Below are 18,857 nucleotides of genomic sequence, written 5' to 3'. Positions count from 1 at the left end.
GTTGTTTTCTTTTATAAAAGGCCTCTTACAGGTAAATATTTTGATGTTTTGGGGGGGTCAAAATAAACTGATTAGAATTTATTTTTAATGGGCGGGGCTGCTTTGAGATACACGTGTTTGGAGTTAAGAACGCGGTCGTACAAAAAATTGAGGTTGTAAGTTGAGGTACTGCTGTACTTATTTCAAAGTAGAATTACACATTCTTTAAAACGACTTCAAAAAGTACAAATAGATTAAAAAAAATACTTAATTACACAAATGTCATTGGTTACCTTCTAAGTGCATTTATTTTTGTAGTAACATGTTCAGGCTCTTCGTCATGCTATTCATTGATGCCTTCCTTTGGCGTGGTTGTGTTTGCACATGTTTTCAGTTGCAGATCAAGTTTCCCTCCCTTTTTTTTCACTAGGGAGGAAGCTAGAGGGCAGGTCTTGGCGGTGAGTCATCGCTTGTGCCCAGACGGTTTACACAAACTCAACGTTAAGGACTTCTCACTTGTTGAACTAGTCAACACCTTTCTCCTTAAATTGCCATTTTTTCCCAGAGGAAGCGTATATTTGGATTATCAAGACTGAGTAGCAGGACGCCACACGTTGTAGGTTAGCATGACTGCTTTTCATTGTTGTCTGTTTCAAGTCGCGGGACTGAGCCTAAAATAGCGTGTGTGTGTGTGTGTGTGTGTGTGTGTGTGTGTGTGTGTGTGTGTGTGTGTGTGTGTGTGTGTGTGTGTGTGTGAGAGAGTGTGTCTGTGTGCGCGCGTGCGTGTGCTCTCTTTGTCTCTCCTCTTTAAAAAGTGCAAAAAAGTAAGTTTAATGTCTATATCTTTCTGTGTTCTTCTCTTTGTAGCTAACCTCAACATCTCAACATGGCTGCTTATGCCCTTGTCACAGAGAACTTTAAGTTTGCATCTCTCTTCTTCAAGAGTAAAGATGTGATGATATTTAATGGTATGATCGCTCTGGGCACTGTGGCCAGCCAGACGGCGTACAACGTTTTTGCCTTTGATTGTCCGTGCTCGCCCTCCAGGAATTATTACTACGGCCTGGCCGCTATTGGCGTTCCAGCGTTGGCCTTTTTCGTTGTGGGAATATTATTGAACAAGAGAACTTGGGACCTGGTATCAGAGTTCCGCCTCAGGAAGTTCCGCAAAATGTCAGCAGCCGCAGGATCTGCGGTTTTGGGGAGTATTCTGGGCCGAGCCGTGGTGGCACCGCTGACATGGACTGTTCTCTCCATGCTGCAAGGTCACGCCTACACGTGTGCTTTAAGTGAGTTTACAGAATCCAGGACAGTGGAGGGCTTCCCCTCAGATCAAGACAAAGAGATAATGGCAAAGTTCCCGTGCAAGGAAAGTCTTCCAGAAGACTTGCAAGGCTTCTGGGCAGAAATTGATCGGCGTCTGAAATATGAATCTCAGGTAGTAAAAAACCCTCCAGTGCCATCTACTATTTTTGTTCCCTTTATTTAAATTATATTTTAGTGAAGTACATATTTACAGATGTTAAAGGGTCCTACAATACAATACAGTACATAGAAAAGGCATGATGGTGTACAAGTTGTCCAGGTACAATGTTTTACCTTCCAATATGATACCGATGTTGGAGCCTTGAGTATTGGCCAATACTGATAGTGATCTGATACAATATCAGTAGGAATCATACATAATTTATAATTGAATGCAAAAAAGGTTTGATCAAGTCAAATTACTCAAACAGAGCAATGTCAGGTATGATATACACTAACCTATTTATTATTAACCGTCTGGGATGGATTTATGGTGTCTTTAAGTTGAAGTGGATTGGTAATTTGTTTTTGGCAACACCGAGTAGCCACAATAATAATAAGGAAAGTTTAGCTTATGACGCAGTAAGCTTAATGATACTTTTTAAAACGCTTAATTGGCAGTCCAACTTTGCACAAATAAACACGCTGCAGGACTGCTTGTATCGGAGATTATGTCACATATTTTACATGCAAGCCCATATCATTTGTGTATGAATCCGAGTGTGTGTATTCAAATCCGCGTAGGTGTTTACCTGTTTTCTTGTAGATATTGAACCGACATCAATATCAGTTCGGGACACCGGGCTGTGTGTCGTCAGCAGATGTGCCACGAAATGAAAAGTTTGATATACACTGACAAAAACAGTTAAACAAATGTGGAAAAAAATAGAAGATGACAGTCTTGCTGTATGGCTTGGATTTAAAATGACGTCACGTCCGGCTCATTGAATACACGCGGTGGTCAAGCCAGCCTCTGTTCTCAATGGGTACTGGGCGCAATTTAGCCTTTCTCAAAGAAAAATGCCTTACGCTTGCGTTGTTTTCGACTGTACGAAATCGTTTGAATCGCGAAAAGGATAAACACTTCTTCAGAGTTCCCCGAGAGGTAATCAAGAATGGCGGAAGACTGCAAGATTTTACGAAAGACGACGACAAAAGTACCACGCACTCTAGTACAAGGGAGCAGAGCCGAAGACTGCACGAGTTTGCAGTGACCACTCCATTAAAGGTTTGTTTAATATACTTTTAACGTTTAGTGTTTCCCATTTAAGTATTATCTTGGTATTATTTGTATTTCTTAAGACACATTTTTGCTACGTTCTGTAGAGCAGCAACTCGGCAAGTCTCATTAAAAGAAATCAAATGTGAGCAAAACTTAAAGGAGTTCAGCTTTTACTAAAGGCAACGATCATAAATAAAGCTTTCAGCACATACAGAATTTTGACATCTGTAGTTATATTTTGATAAAGACGGGAAAAAACATGTACTCATAAACGGCGGGTGCAACAGCAAAGGCAGGCAACAAACATGGCAGTAAACACAAAGTTAAATCATGAAATGCAACCAAAAACGATGCATATTTATCCGGAAGAGTCTTGATACTAATTTCCTTGACCTAGCCACACACAAAGAAGTCGTAGACCTCCATGTTTTTACAAGTTTTCATTTGTTTTGTTGTGTAGAATGCAGTGTTGGAAGTAACGCGTTACTGTAACGCCGTTACTTTCGGCGGTAAATAGTAATCTAACGCGTTATTTTTTAAATTCAGTAACTTAGTTACTGTTACTACATGATGCGTTACCGCGTTATTTTACGTAATTTTTTATGTAGTATCGGCTAGAAACTGAGAGGATCTGAGTGTGTTTTATTGGAGAGCTGCAGAAAAGGCGACGGAGAAGAGGCGCGCTGCTCTGTGTGTGGGCGTGGGGCGTGTCTGTGTTTACTAACAAGACATGGCAGACCCGAAGCCGAGTTTCTTAACATGGAGATATTCTCACTACTTTTCTTTTGTCGAACACAAAGAAAAGAACATTTTAGTTAAATGTAAGTTGTCTTGAATCAAAGATCCTATCCTAGCAATTCAAATCTGCTGAAACAGCTACAAAAGCCACATGCTTCGACGAAGCTAGTAAAGAGAGACACACTTCACCTCCTAAGCAACAGCGGCTGGATTTTAACGAGGCACTGCTAGCCAGGATAACATTGATAGACCCATTGCAGCACTAAAGGTACACACACTCTGTCAATTCTCTTATATACTCTTTCATTCTAGACTTCTAGAGTGTTTGATTATCACATTACTCTAAATGTATAGACTATAAAGTTCACAAACATAAAGAGGGATGCTAGTGGGCCAGGCCAATCTTTCCTTATCTCTTAACTAAAACTGGGGAAATGTGTAGAGTGTTCTGGGCTTCAGATATGATTTTATTTCAGGAAAAAACGCCTGGTTAGGCTTTTTGTATGTAGTGTGTGCCTTCCTTGGTTTACAGCTACGTTGTTATTATGCTGTTTGTTACTTATGTATGTTATGTTGCAGCTATTTAAAATAGTTTTGTCAATTTGTTCTGGCCTGAAACAAATTGGCCCTTTGAAACATATTGTTGTCTTTGTGTGTTGTATGTAGACCACATTGCTTAGCAGAGTTCAGTGATGCAAATGCATGCCAAGTTGATCAACAGATTGTATTATTCTCCACTGTTATAACAGTACTGAAATGAAGACTTAAAGGGCATTAAAGGGGGCCTTAAAAAAAAATAAAAAAAATATAAGTAACTAAATAGTTACTTTTCACAGTAACGCATTACTTTGTGGTGTAAGTAACTGAGTTAGTAACTGAGTTACTTTTGAAATAAAGTAACTAGTAACTGTAACTAGTTACTGGTTTTCAGTAACTAACCCAACACTGGTAGAATGGCGTCTGACACGATAGTTTGATATTTTTGGGAACTGCACCGATGAATCACTCGACAAATCTTTTTTTTTACAAAGTATAGGGATCTATTGCGTTGCATAGTTGGATTTCTTTGCTCATATCTGCTTTTTGCAAGACAATATAGGCCCCTTTTGTACTCAGATAGTGCGCGCGCTGCTTGCTGTACAACAGCCATCTTAGCTTGGTTGACCACCACTGTGGTGACAGAGAGAGAGAGACAGAGAGACAATATAAATCAGGGGTCGGCAACCTTTACCACTCAAAGAGCCATTTTGGCAAGTTTCACAAATTAAAGAAAGTAATGGGACCCACAAAAAAAATTTAAAATTTAAAATGAAAAAACACCGCATACAAAGCTTAAATGCTTTGTGCTATGTTAACCAGGGGTCTCCGACACACGCACCGGCACGCTCTTTAAAGTGGAAATTTGATGTTAGTGCAGCCCGCGAGTTTTAAATGAATGGCGCTTAATAGCGTCATACTTGCCAACCCTCTCATTTTTCCCGGGAGACTCCCGAATATCAGAGTGTGATGACACTGCATTTGGCGCCCTCTACAGTCTGCCCTAGCAGTGTACCTGCTCGACCACACGTAGAATGCAATTTCAGCTTGCTCACATAAGTGACAGCAAGGCGTACTAACTCAGCAGCCACACATCTTACACTGACGGTACCAATACCCAGAATCCCATGCAGCCCTAACTCTTCCGCTCAACCAACGCACGGAGAGAGGGGGGGGGGGGGGGGTTGATGTGTGGGGGGATTTGGTGGTAGCGGGGGTGTATAATGTAGACCGGAAGAGTTAGGGCTGCATGGGATTCTGGGTAATGGTTGTGTTGTGTTTATGTTGTGTTACGGTGGGATGTTCTCCAGAAATGTGTTTTTCATTCTTTTTTGGTGTAGGTTCACAGTGTGGCGCATATTTGTAACGTAACAATGTTAAAGTTGTTTGATACGGCTACCGTCAGTGTAAGCTATGTGGCTGATGAGTAAGTATGCTTTGCTGTCTCCTGTGTGTGCAAGTAATAACAACATGCAACATGTGGCTGGACTGGCACGCTGTATGTAAATGCTATAGAGGACAATTACTGCAGTGCAATTAGGGCGTGCCCTTTATTTAGTAATTAGAGTGTAAATAGGATTATTTTTTCCCTTGGAGTAATCTATGAGAGACACTGAGATCCATAAATCTCCTGGGAAAATCGGGGGGGTCGGCATGTATGTAGCTGAGCCGCATCAGAGTGGTCAAGGAGCCGCATGCGGCTCCGGAGCCGCGGGTTGCCGACCCCTGATATAAATCATACACAATTAAAACAAATATACAATCATTTACAAATTATTGATTCCGAGCTTGACCGTGGTAAATTAATTTTCATGAAGTAGGATTATTCTCGATAAATGCAATATTTTCATAGTGTGTGCATTAAAAAAACATTTTTTATTGTGGTAGAGCCCTCCAAACATGAAATCAAGGCCATATAGTCACCTTTACACATGTTCCACACAATATAGTAGCCTTGAGTGTGTTTTACTTCCCGGTACCCGGAGGATCCTCCAAGCAACATTGCTATGGCCATTGTTACGCTTTCCATGTGGAAATACCTGGTCAGATCTTGGGTAATTCCTCTAAGTTAGAACTGGGCTTCCATGTTCTAAAACTACAGGCTTAAGTTGTTCTTCAAAAACCTAAAAAAATGCCGCCGACATTAGCCACTTTTGATGGCAGTTTTTCCCCCTCTGTTGTCATTCGACACCACTCACTCCAAAGGCTCACCAATGTCACGTGGAGCTGTGTTACTGACGTCAAAGATGAAGTGCCTTGAGGTAGTTTGTCTACACTTAGCATTGCGCCGACATTAGCAGTGCTGTTAGCATGAAGAGGCGCGCTGAGTACCATGCAGTCCTGCTGCATTAGTCACGCTGTTGTCTTTCAACATTGCTCAAAGGCTCACCAATGTGAGATGTGTTATCTGTGAGGCAAGACTCGCAAATGAAGTGAAATAGTTGATTAGACTTTGCATAACATGAATGGCTTCATTGCCATGACACCGGACGTTACTGTTAACCCCGAAACGGCAGTCTCACTTGGTGATTATCTTTTATCGATTGCCACAACATAATAAGACGAATACTGTCAATGCAAGTTATCTGAATAAGGTAATACATCGACTTATATTCTTATCTTCATGAAAAATGGGAATCTGTATGTGTTAAACATTCTGTATGTTTAAAAAAACATCTATTATATATATATATATATATATATATATATATATATATATATATATATATATATATATATATATATATATATATATATATATATATATATATATATATATATATATAAAAACAGATTCCCTTTTTTCATGAAGACAAGAATATAAGTTGATGTATTACCTTATTCAGATAACTTGCATTGATCATAAGTAGAGCTGATAAATTCCACAACTTCGAATTTACATTGTAAGGGGTAAAAAGTCCTCGCTTTCCGATACCACATGGTTGGTTTTTAGCTTCTTATCGGTCAGGATTTCATGCTTGTTTTTATGCACTTTACCAGAAATCCATTGGAGTTAACTCCGTAGCTCGCAAGCTTGTATGCAAGTTTTCTGAGACTTTTATTTTGTTAGCGCAAGAAGGATGGAGCAGCACACTTATTGTGAAGACAGGAAGTGTGCTGTTGGTCTTTACACTCTTGATGGTCGGTAAGGAAATTCTGTATCCCTGAAATATTCCAAAACAACTGCCGCAATAGTATGTGTCTGCAGACCCGGAGGCTACTTATTGGCGATGTCAGACTGATACAAAATGTGGATTATTACAATCATGCTTTGATTGTCAAAAATGTTGTTGGTGTTACATGTGACATTTACAGAGGTGTGGACTCGAGTCACATGACTTGGACTCGAGTCAGACTCGAGTCATGAATTTGATGACTTTGGACTCGACTTGACAAAATGTAAAGAGACTTGCAACTCGACTTAGACTTTAACATCAATGACTTGTGACTTCACTTGGACTTGAGCCTTTTGACTTGACATGACTTGCTACTTTCCCCAAAACCCAAAGATTAAAAAGTTATTTGGGAGCGCGCCGCTCCGTATTTTTCCTTTTCTTTGTCTGTGTCTATCAGCGTGTTGTTCCTGTCAGCTGGTGTGCTCTCATTACAACAGCCAATCAAATTAGACCTACGCTGTTTTCATCCCACAGCTCTCATCCAATCAAATTGCAGGACAACCAATGAAGAAGAATTGTCAAACAATGCGGCAGTGAGAAACAATTATGCCAAAGTTAATTTCCTTCGGGTATTAAAACTACGACTCGGTCAACAAAAAACGAATAGCCCTATGCAAATCATGCAGTTCGAATATTACAGACGGAGACGTAACAACTTCCAACTTCGTTCGACATTTGAAGATGCACAAAGAAGGGTAAGTTTTGAATGTAAGCTAATGTTTATTGGCTAAGTAACGTGACTTTTATTTGCTGTGTAGTTAAATCAGTGAGGCTGTAAACTCACTGCTAACGTTATAACCATAGACATCTTATAAGGGTACGCAGCATGGAGCGCTACTGCCTACAGGCGCAGACAAGACGTGGGGCCGCCATCTTGGAGTGGTGATCCGCTCCACTAGTGCAATTCATTTGGCAGGAGCAATGAACTGTCAGCGCATTTCATTCATCTTACCTCACTGAATACCACTGATTTTCACGTGCTTTTTTGTCATACGTGTAGCTATGATAAAGGACACATGTTTTGGCGTGTTTTACTATTCATAGTTTGCTTAACAGTAATATAATATTCTTATACGCTATAAGTGACCAGACGTCCGAGATCAAAACTGGGAATATAATCCCAGAGAAAGGGGAAAAAAACGGTCAGCTATTTTTAAATTGAAGAAACAATATGATTAGGTTATATATACATGCGTATATCCTACATAAACAATGTATGAAAACATTAGATATCTATATATCTTATAGACTGTATCTCTGTTGCTGCAGCAGCAGAGAGTTTATTCTGTCTTGACACTTTGTATTGATATTTTGTATTACATTCTTCCCTTAAATGATCATGTTTACAGTCATTGTTTCATATGTATTTTTTATGTATGTTGCTTTGGATAAAAGCATCTGCCAAATACTTCAACATAAACATATATAAACATCTGTAAGTCTTTATATCAGCTAAAACCACCAATCTGTTTCACTAGATTCAGAATAAAACCAAATTCTGTTTTACCCAACAATGTTAGTATTTGAATATTGTTACTTGAAGACTTATTTCTGGTTACAATTATACTGTTAAGAAAGTATTGTCTTATATTTTGCCTAAAATGAGAATGCATCATAATCAGTGGCGGCTGGTGAATTTTGTTTTAGGTGGGGCTGAAAGTTTGTAAACCAAACCCCTGTAGGGGGGTCATCCTCCCCCAGAAGATTTCTCTGTGATTTTCACATACAAATATTAAAGATCTTTGCTCCTTCTCAACTCTGTGGTAATATTATTTTCATAAAATACAACCAAGAGTACATTAATGTTAAATCTTACTTGTGAACAGTCCGCTCATTTGAGTAGGAAAACGCTGAACACCATCTTTGTTTTCTACCTGTCAACTGTCAGTTTAGGCTGCTCGCCGGCTCCTCATCACCACTTCAAGATGGCGGCCAAATTGCTCGTGTCACAGCAGCCAATGCTGCGTCTACTTATAAGATGTCTATGGTTATAACGTCATTGCAAACACGGCAATCTGTTGCGTCCACTGCAGTTCGCTAACCTTATTCATACTTTTTGTCAAGTGATTTTTTTTAAGCTGGGCTGCATGAGGTACCTACACATAACGCTACGTTAGTCAATGTATCACACACAGTAACGTAACGTTAGACGGCGATCAGCAGCACCGCGTATTTTAGCCACCTACAAAAACACAAACATAGTCAAATAAAGGTCAGTTAAAATGTGTACTATATTAACAATATGTGTACATATTGCATAGGGCCCTGACATCTAAAAAGTACAACTCTGTTCATTGTTTTGTTCATGTTTTTGTTATGTTTTTCATATGTACGCACACATCAACACACATTCAGTATGAGATGAGATCAATGAGATCAGGTAGGAACAGGATAGAAACTGCTGTGGAACTAGTTACAATGCAATATGCCATGGAAATACAATGTTAACACTTTTGTGCAAATAAGTACAGTTGCACTTGTTTTTTCAAATGTGTTTATTCTGTAAAGGAATGAGTTAAATGTTTAAAATGACTGGATAATAGTGCTATTATGAAGTGCAATGTCAGCACTATTTTTTTTCCTGCAATTTCAAATGCACTTGTTTTAATTAATAAATACAGCGTTTTAAAAGCATACACAATCTGTGTAAATATATTAGTCTGTGGTTAAAAGGACTTGAAAGGACTCGAAATTCAAAATGCAGGACTTGGGACTTGACTTGAGACTTTCCAGTCTTGACTTTGGACTTGACTCGGGACTTGCCTGTCTTGACTCGGGACTTGACTCGAGACTTGAGGGCAAAGACTTGAGACTTACTTGTGACTTGCAAAGCAATGACTTGGTCCCACCTCTGGACATTTACACACAGATAAATGCTTTTCGTGTTGTACTTATGTTCTGACATCCTGCACAAATGATGCTTCTCTATTGTATACAGTGTAATATTGCGAAGTGGTCGGTCAGCCTGCAACTGTCTGGAAATTACATTAATACCATCCTGTAGTTTAATTTTTAATTGTATTATTATTTATATCATCTTCTGATAGACTAAAAGATACCACAAATCCTATGGGAACAATACTGCAGAGTAGACCCATATCCATGTAAAAAAAATGTAAACATTACTTATTTACCTACATCTATTTTTCTCAAACTATGTTCTAACATCATGTGGCTTATTATGTACAGACTTAGCATTGTTTGTGTGCTGCCAGAAAATATGTCCCCTGTCTATTTTCCTCAAATGATGTACTAACGTCATGAAGGTTACGCTGTACACGATGTACTAACATCATGTTGTTTTTTTCTGTACACATTCACAACTAAACTTGTACATTTAGACTCATTTAATTAAAAGGAATACATCATATTTCAGTATATGTGCGCCCAGAAAACATATCAGTCAAGGTTGCCAGATGTGGATTGACAAATGCATCTTCCCAGAAGCTTAAATGTATTGTGTTTGCGCAAAATGATCCTGCATACTCTATTTCTCCTGGCTCAACATCTTCTGACAGTGTATACTATACAGTGATGGGCAAGCGACTTGGAAACTGTAGTTAGCTTAGGCGGACCATACGTCCTCTTTTCCCCGGACATGTCCTCTTTTGCGGGGATGTCCGGGCGGGGTTTCTTAAATGCCTCAAATGTCCTGCATTTTGAGTTAGGGTTGCGTGTATTTTCAATGTACGTCCAGAGTTAAGAAAGGGTTAAACAAAACAAAGCGTGGAGGCGTGCGTGTAACACGGGTGGGAAATAAGCCATATTTCCTCTCATGGCATCCCCTCATATTACCTGCGCCGTTTCCACGTTTAATCTCACGAGTTTAACACACGCGCTTACGTGACCCGCCGCAGCCTATCGCGCTCTATATGATCCACCGTCCCAAGATGGCTGCCAGGTGCGGTGGCTAAGCCTGGGGACATCTGAAGCCGGTATGTTTTAAAGTTGTCGTTTGCCTGCATATCGTAAAAACAACCGTCCAACATTTTACAACTAATTGTAAACTTATAGGTGCCGACCATCAGGGCCGAGTTGCGACGAGAGAGTGTTATTAAGCCGAGTTGGTAAGTGAATCTGTTTGCTAATAGTAGCTGCTAGCTGTACCCATGTATTGTCTATGGGTGGTTAGCATCGGCTTTTAATCCCGTTTCCTCCAATGTTTCTGATCCCATTGAATTTATATTTATTTCGAGTCTTTATTTTGGGTACTTACATATGGTGACTGAGTGTTGTGGTGTTTTAAGGCCATCTGCACTATGTGCCGTAAACGGAATTTTAGGTGACGTCATTTCTGTGTCCATAGAAATGACCAATCACGGAAGGGAATCCGTTGTCTAAGAATAAAGAAATATCTTGGAAATATTTAAGTGGACAATGGAGTGTATATTTTGACAATAAACTACAAAATAATACAAAACAAACTAGTCCCCACCGGCACTCACGCTACCGCTCCCTCTCTTCTATCGCCCACACACTCACTGACGTCACTCACCTCACGGCCACACACATACGCTACTGTCATAACATTTTCTTTCCAATTCATTAATTAGGCAACTAATTTGAAACTGGTGTGGGTGGCTCTATATATACTAGCCCACTGCAGACACATGCAGAAATCAACAAAGAATCGAAAAGTATTAAATCTGTGACAAAATAATATCCGCTCTGTTTAAACGATACCGTTTGATCAGCGGCTCGTCATAAAAAAAAACAAAACATTGTTCCGTTCCTGAACGTTCGCGCACTTCTCGCATGCTACCTGGCCGCCGCCATTTTGGAACTGAAGGATTACAGATACCAGAAGGGTCGGATATCTCGCCTTTGTTATCGATTATGTTCTACTTTATTCAGATGGTGTAGTTCCTTTGTTCCGTGGGTATAACTACTAAGTTTTTTTTTATTTTGGTATTGTCTTGTTGACTAATTTGGGCAGTGAACTAGGTTTTGATAGTAAGCTGTAATTAAACTGCCTTTTTTCATCTTATTCAAACATATACCTTAGTGTACTTTATTTGCTAACTAGATGTCAGTGTAGAACAGACCCAATGTTTTTTTTTTGTGAGGTGGGGTTGTTCGGCACACCCAGTTAAGAGGGATGTTTCTGCAAGAGCTTTGGGGTGGGAGTTGGGGGGAGCAGTATTTTGTTTTTCTTTTTTTTTTGCATCAGTCAAGCTTATTATTTTTTAGTTTCACCACAGACTTTCATATTTCTGTACTATATATTTGATGTTTGAATATGTTTGCTGTGGCCCAGCCTAACCCAAAAGCAATGTCCAGCTGGTGTGGCGTTAGGTTCACCAGTTTGAATTGAAAAGGGCTTAATAATTTTTAAAAAGTAAGATATTCCATTATCCCTGTCATCTGAGCGCCCAGGCAATCGTTTAGCAGGAGACTCATTTTATACCTTCTGATCTGAGGCTGAGGAGAGGATGGATATGACACACTCAACACTCTTCATTTTCGGAAAATCGAGGGCAGTGTTAGTTCTGCTCTTTGTGTTGGTGGCGTGACCCCGAGATGCAATTACATAGTGGCGGTTGATGTGAATAAAGTATTTAATAACAAAAAGAGGTGCTCAAAAGTTCCAACGCAATATACAAAAAAAGGCAAAAACTACAGAGGGGCTACAAATAAAATGTACACAGAAATGTAAAGACAAAAAGGTCCATGAAGCAACAAAGGGCTCCAGCACCCGCCGCAACCCCAAAAGGGACAAGCGGTAGAAAATGGATGGATGGATGGATGGACAAAGCAGAGCGAGAATCAGAATCAAAAAACTCACGGTTTCCTCAGGAGAAAGCAGCAACTAAGAAGCAGCAGTGTCTGTAACAAAGAAGCAATGACCCGACAACAAACTAAGCTGTGGACATACTTGCCAACCCTCCCGGATTTTTCGGGAGACTCCCGAAATTCAACGCTTCTCCCGAAAACCTCCCGGGACAAATTTTCTCCCGAAAATCTCCCGAAATTCAGGCCGAGCTGGAGGCCACGCCCCCTCCAGCTCCATGCGGACCTGACCTGTTTTCACGTCCGCTTTCTCACAATATAAACAGCGTGCCTGCCCAATCACGTAATAACTGTAGAATGATCGAGGGCGAGTTCTTGGTTTCTTATGTAGGTTTATTGTTAGGCAGTTTCATTAACGTCCTCCCAGCGCGGTAACAACACACAACAACAGCAGTCACGTTTTCGTCTACCGTAAAGCAGTTTGTCTGCCGTAAACAGCAATGTTGTGACACTGTTAAACAGGACAATACTGCCATCTACTGTACATGCACATGTGACAATAACATCTACGGCTTTTAGAGAGTGCAGTTCACAACTGTGCACACAACAAGGAGACGAAGCAGAAGAACGAGGAAGATACAGCAATGGCGACGCCGACGACGAGTAAGATGAAGAAATACGCTTGTAAGTTCAAGCCTCTTTCTTGATTGGACCTGGATAGCCTCCGGGAAGAAGTAGTGGACTACCAAGTGCTTGGCAGTGAAGATCTTCCTCAGGAAGCAAAGATTGACCGGTTTTGGGCCATGCTAGGAGAGGTGGAAGATTTCAGACTCTAGCGCATTTGATGAAAGCACTTTTGTGCGTGCCACACAGCAATGCATCATCAGAGAGGGTGTTCAACATGGTTAGAAAAATTGTGACAGAGAATAGAACAAGGATGGACAATTCAACCCTTAACTCAACAATGAGTAGAGGAGTGTTAGTGTGTGTATATGTGTAAATAAATGAACACTGAAATTCAAGTATTTCTTTTGTTTATATACAGTATATATATATATATATATATATATATATATATATATATATATATATATATATATATATATATATATATATATATATATATATATATATATATATATATATACATATATACATACATATATATATATATATAAAATAAATATATATATATAGTAGAATTCACTGAAAGTCAAGTATTTCTTATATATATATATATATATATATATATATATATATATATATATATATATATATATATATATATATAGAGAAATACTTGACTTTCAGTGAATTCTACTATATATATATATATATATTTATTTTATATATATATATATATATATATATATATATATATGTATATATATATATATATATATATATATGTATATGTATATATATATGTATGTATATATGTATATATATATATATATATATATATATATATATATATATATATATATATATATATATATAGAGAGAGAAATACTTGACTTTCAGTGAATTCTACTATATATATTTATTTTATATATATATATATATGTATGTATATATGTATATATATATATATATATATATATATATATATATATATATATATATATATATATATACATATATACATACATATATATATATATATAAAATAAATATATATATATATAGTAGAATTCACTGAAAGTCAAGTATTTCTTATATATATATATATATATAGAGAAATACTTGACTTTCAGTGAATTCTACTATATATATATATATTTTTATTTTATATATATATATATATATATGTATATGTATATATATATGTATGTATATATGTATATATATATATATATATATATATATATATATATATATATATATATATATATATATATATATATGTATATACAAATATATATGAAATACTTGACTTGGTGAATTCTAGCTGTAAATATACTCCTCCCCTCTTAACCACGCCCCCAACCACGTCCCCGCCCAACCACGCCCCCCGCCCCACCCCGACCACGCCCCCACCTCCTGAAATCGGAGGTCTCAAGGTTGGCAAGTATGGCTATGAAGCTTGTTTAAATAGTCCTCAGTTGATAATTAGTAGCAGGTGAAACAGAATCGCAAATCACCTGGAAGCAAGGTAAAGCCACTGCAAACCAACACATACAGAAAGGAAGTGGGAACCAAATAAGAGCGTAAAACAGGAAGTAAACCCATAACCTAAAGAAGACATGACCTCAAATTCAAAGGTCATGACAATACCGCCCCTTAAGGGACGGATTGCTGACATTTCAAGCAAAACAAGTCCAAAGTCATGGGAGGGTGCGGGAGGAGTTGGCAGCGGTTTGACACCCAAAAATTATACAAGACATGACCTCGAATTGATAGGTCATGACAGGAAGTTGCTATTTTGCTACATAAATCTGTTCCTTTTGTACACTCCAATAGTATTTCTGATCCCAATGGGGGGTGTGTTGTTATCACTGGTCAGATTTCCAACACCCCAGTAGCCCTCGTAAATGTTTATGCTCCCAACTATGACGATCACACCTTTTTCAAACGTCTTTTTCTGAATTTCCCTATTTAAAACTAGGAGGAAACTTTGACTGTTGGCTTGATCCCCGGCTTGATTGTTGATTGAAACATCCTACCCTCAAGGTCCGCTAAGGTAATTCAGTCTTTTATTAAATAATTGTCTGTTTCAGATGTCTGCGCGCTTTTTTAATCCTCTAAAAGGCAATGTTCCTTTTCTCTACTTCTATCACACTTTTACCTGCATTGACTACTTTCTCGTTATTAATAAATTACTTTCATCTATGCAAATATGATGCAATTGTTATCTTTGATCATGTTCCAATTTCAAGAGATTTACTCTATATAAACTGACAATAACACGTGCGTCTTGACGTCTATATATACGATTACTTTTACATGAGGACTTTTTGGATTTTGTTTTGCGTCATATAGATATTTTTTTGCTCTTGAACAAGATTCCCGGGATGTTACCCTCTGTACTCTGTCTGGCGCTGAAAGCATACATTAGGGGGCAGATAATATCCTGTACAAGTTATGAGAAAAAACCCAGGAAGAATACTAATTTGACACAACGAATTTCTCTGTTAGATAACTTGTACTCCACCTCTCAAAACCCAGACGCTTATAAGGAAAGGCAAAACTGGATGTCCTTGCGACAGACAGTGCTACTGAACAAATACTCAGTCCAAGGTCTCAGTTTTATGAACATGGCGATACAGCTGGTAAACTATTAGCTCATCAACTACGCCGGATATTAGCACCCCATTATGTTCGCAGATTCAATCTGATTCAGGTGTATCTACGGATGACCATAAACTCAAGAATGTATTTAGGAATTCCTATGCATCCGTCTTCTCATCTTCTCATTGTTCTACTCCTGATCTTGATATTTTTTTGGCCAATCTGGACATCCCCTCTTATGGAAGAACTATTGTAGCTAAATTATTTGCAATTATTATTGTATCTCAATCTGTGTGCGTTGTAATCCAATTCGCGTGCATGTGTACTAATTTGTGTGTCTGTATCCAAGTGTGTGTATTCAGATCCGTGTACGTGTGTTTTAAGTTGTCTGTCTGTCCCCAATCAGAAAGAACCCTTGATAGGCTGTATGACTTGAGCAGATTTGGGAGCGTGTAATACAACGCATGCGCGTGCACTCAGAAGCGCATGCGTATAATACAATATGTGCGTGTGTATCTATGATCTACAAGAAGCGGGAACTCTCCATTGCCAGCGAACATGTTTAATCCGTCACGCCGCCACAAAATTAGTTTGCGAAGTATAAAAATTAGCTGCAATTTTTTAATGAAAGAAACTGCTGTCATCCACATCCACATCACACTGTTTAAAGATGACGTGTTAGCTGACTTTAAGCGCCCTCTGGATTGGTTGCTGCCAGTTCTCCAATCAGTACAGGTGCAAGCAACCAGCTCAAACCCCGCATCATGGGCGGGCCTGGGAGGGCTAGGCCCGGCCACAAAGTAAGCCTTGCCCGCCCTGGGCTGGAAGCTCTTTTTTTTTATTTTATTTGTTTATTAAAATGTTTTACATTGGAAGGGACAAGAAAATGGATGAATGGACATTGGAGCAGTTTAAAATAAGATTATCAGTAATCAAAACAAGGGCACGTCGACTAAGATGTTAAAACAAGTAACTGGCATGTTAGTACGTAACAATATTGTTGACAGAAACTAAATCCAATCATATTAATTTTGTGTAGTCAATGGTGGAGCAAATTCGGAATATGTCCAATCACAGCTCTTAAAGCCTACTGAAATGAATTTTTTTTATTTAAACGGGGATAGCAGATCCATTCTATGTGCATACTTGATCATTTCGCGATATTGCCATATTTTTGCTGAAAGGATTTAGTAGAGAACATCGACGATAAAGTTCGCAACTTTTGGTCGCTGATAAAAAAAGCCTTGCCTGTACCGGAAGTAGCGTGACGTTGCAGGTTGAAAGGCTCCTCACATTTCCCCATTGTTTACACCAGCAGCGAGAGCGATTCGGACCGAGAAAGCGACGATTACCCCATTAATTTGAGCCAGGATGAAAGATTTGTGAATGAGGAACGTGAGAGTGAAGGACTAGAGTGCAGTGCAGGACGTATCTTTTTTCGCTCTGACCGTAACTTAGGTACAAGGGCTCATTGGATTCAACACTTTCTCCTTTTCTAATTGTGATCACGGATTTGTATTTCAAACCACCTCGGATACTATATCCTCTGAAAATGAGAGTCGAGAATGCGAAATGGACATTCACAGTGACTTTTATCTCCACGACAATACATCGGCGAAGCACTTTAGCTACGGAGCTAACTTGATAGCATCAGGCTTAACTGCAGATAGAAACAAAAGAAATAAACCCCTGACTGGAAGGATAGACAGAAAATCAACAATACTATTAAACCATGGACCTGTAACTATACGGTTAATGCTTTCCAGCCTGGCGAAGCTTAACAATGGTTATTGCTAACGACGCATTGAAGCTAACTTAGCTACGGACCTCACAGAGATATGCTAAAAACATTAGCTATCCACCTACGCCAGCCAGCCCTCATCTGCTCATCAACACCCGTGCTCACCTGCGTTCCAGCGATCGACGGAGCGACGAAGGACTTCACCCGATCATCGATGCGGTCAGCGGCTAGCGTCGGATAGCGCGTCTGCTATCCAAGTCAAAGTCCTCCTGGTTGTGTTGCTGCAGCCAGCCGCTAATACACAGATCCCACCTACAGCTTTCTTCTTTGCAGTCTTCATTGTTCATTAAACAAATTGCAAAAGATTCACCAACACAGATGTCCAGAATACTGTGGAATTTTGCGATGAAAACAGAGCTTTTTGTATTGGATACAATGGTGTCCTAATACTTCCGTTTCAACCATTGACGTCACGCGCATACGTCATCATACATAGACGTTTTCAACCGGAAGTTTCGCGGGAAATTTAAAATTGCACTTTATAAGTTAACCAGCCGTATTGGCATGTGTTGCAATGTTAAGATTTCATCATTGATATATAAACTATCAGACTGCGTGGTCGGTAGTAGTGGATTTCAGTAGGCCTTTAAATGGCGTACATTGTAAAGAGTGGTGGGGGTTAGTTATGAACGACAGCCAATTAGATGCTTTTCTTTGGGAGATAAGGGAGTCAGCGCCAAAACCTAAATATGTGGCTTCAAATATGTAATATTTATACACCTGGGACAGTGAACAGGACACATTTCATTTTTACTATTATGATGCCATTAGCAGGCGTGTGATCGATTGTGACGTTGACACAACTGTAAGTCAAATCTATTATTTGCTGCGATCAATGTTGCACAAAAACTGATTCCGTGTCAAAACATTTCAGGTTTCTTCTGTCCACAACTAATTACTAACTACACGTAGGACAAACGCTTATAGTTGTGGTTATTGTAAGGATATGTGTTTGAAATTATTTAAGCCTTTATCGTGTCCCTAGAATTACATAGTTGCCATTTCTATGGTAATAATGAGATGGTAAAGGACTAGTATTGATCCGATGTTGATGTGCTAGAACCTCTTCTTGTTTAGAAGCTATACATACAATATTAACTGTTCTGTGTTGAAGCACATAGTTAATATTAATAAACTG

The 18,857-nt window shown here is 38.9% G+C and overlaps 1 protein-coding gene across 1 annotated transcript; it reads left to right on the top strand.

Moving 5' to 3' along the window:
• Positions 1 to 459: 459 nt before the first annotated feature.
• Positions 460 to 15,343, top strand: LOC133657000 (calcium homeostasis modulator protein 2-like). Its single transcript, XM_062057885.1, has 3 exons — positions 460 to 599; positions 847 to 1,417; positions 15,296 to 15,343. Exons 2-3 carry the CDS (start codon positions 866 to 868, stop codon positions 15,341 to 15,343), a joined length of 600 nt encoding a protein of 199 aa, XP_061913869.1. The 5' UTR covers positions 460 to 599; positions 847 to 865.
• The last annotated feature ends 3,514 nt before the right edge of the window (positions 15,344 to 18,857 follow it).

The sequence above is a fragment of the Entelurus aequoreus genome, linkage group LG09 (genome assembly GCF_033978785.1).
Source record: "Entelurus aequoreus isolate RoL-2023_Sb linkage group LG09, RoL_Eaeq_v1.1, whole genome shotgun sequence".
Taxonomy (NCBI): Eukaryota; Metazoa; Chordata; class Actinopteri; order Syngnathiformes; family Syngnathidae; genus Entelurus; species Entelurus aequoreus.
The sequence above is the reverse complement of the archived record's forward strand: the minus strand, read 5'-3'. Positions and strand labels throughout refer to the sequence as shown.

Coding starts and splice junctions, on each gene's coding strand:
- LOC133657000 (XM_062057885.1), top strand. CDS start 866: ATGGCTGCTTATGCCCTTGTCACAGAGAACTTTAAGTTTGCATCTCTC. Junction 1,418..15,295: donor GTCTGAAATATGAATCTCAG/GTAGTAAAAAAC, acceptor ATTTAAAACTAG/GAGGAAACTTTGACTGTTGG.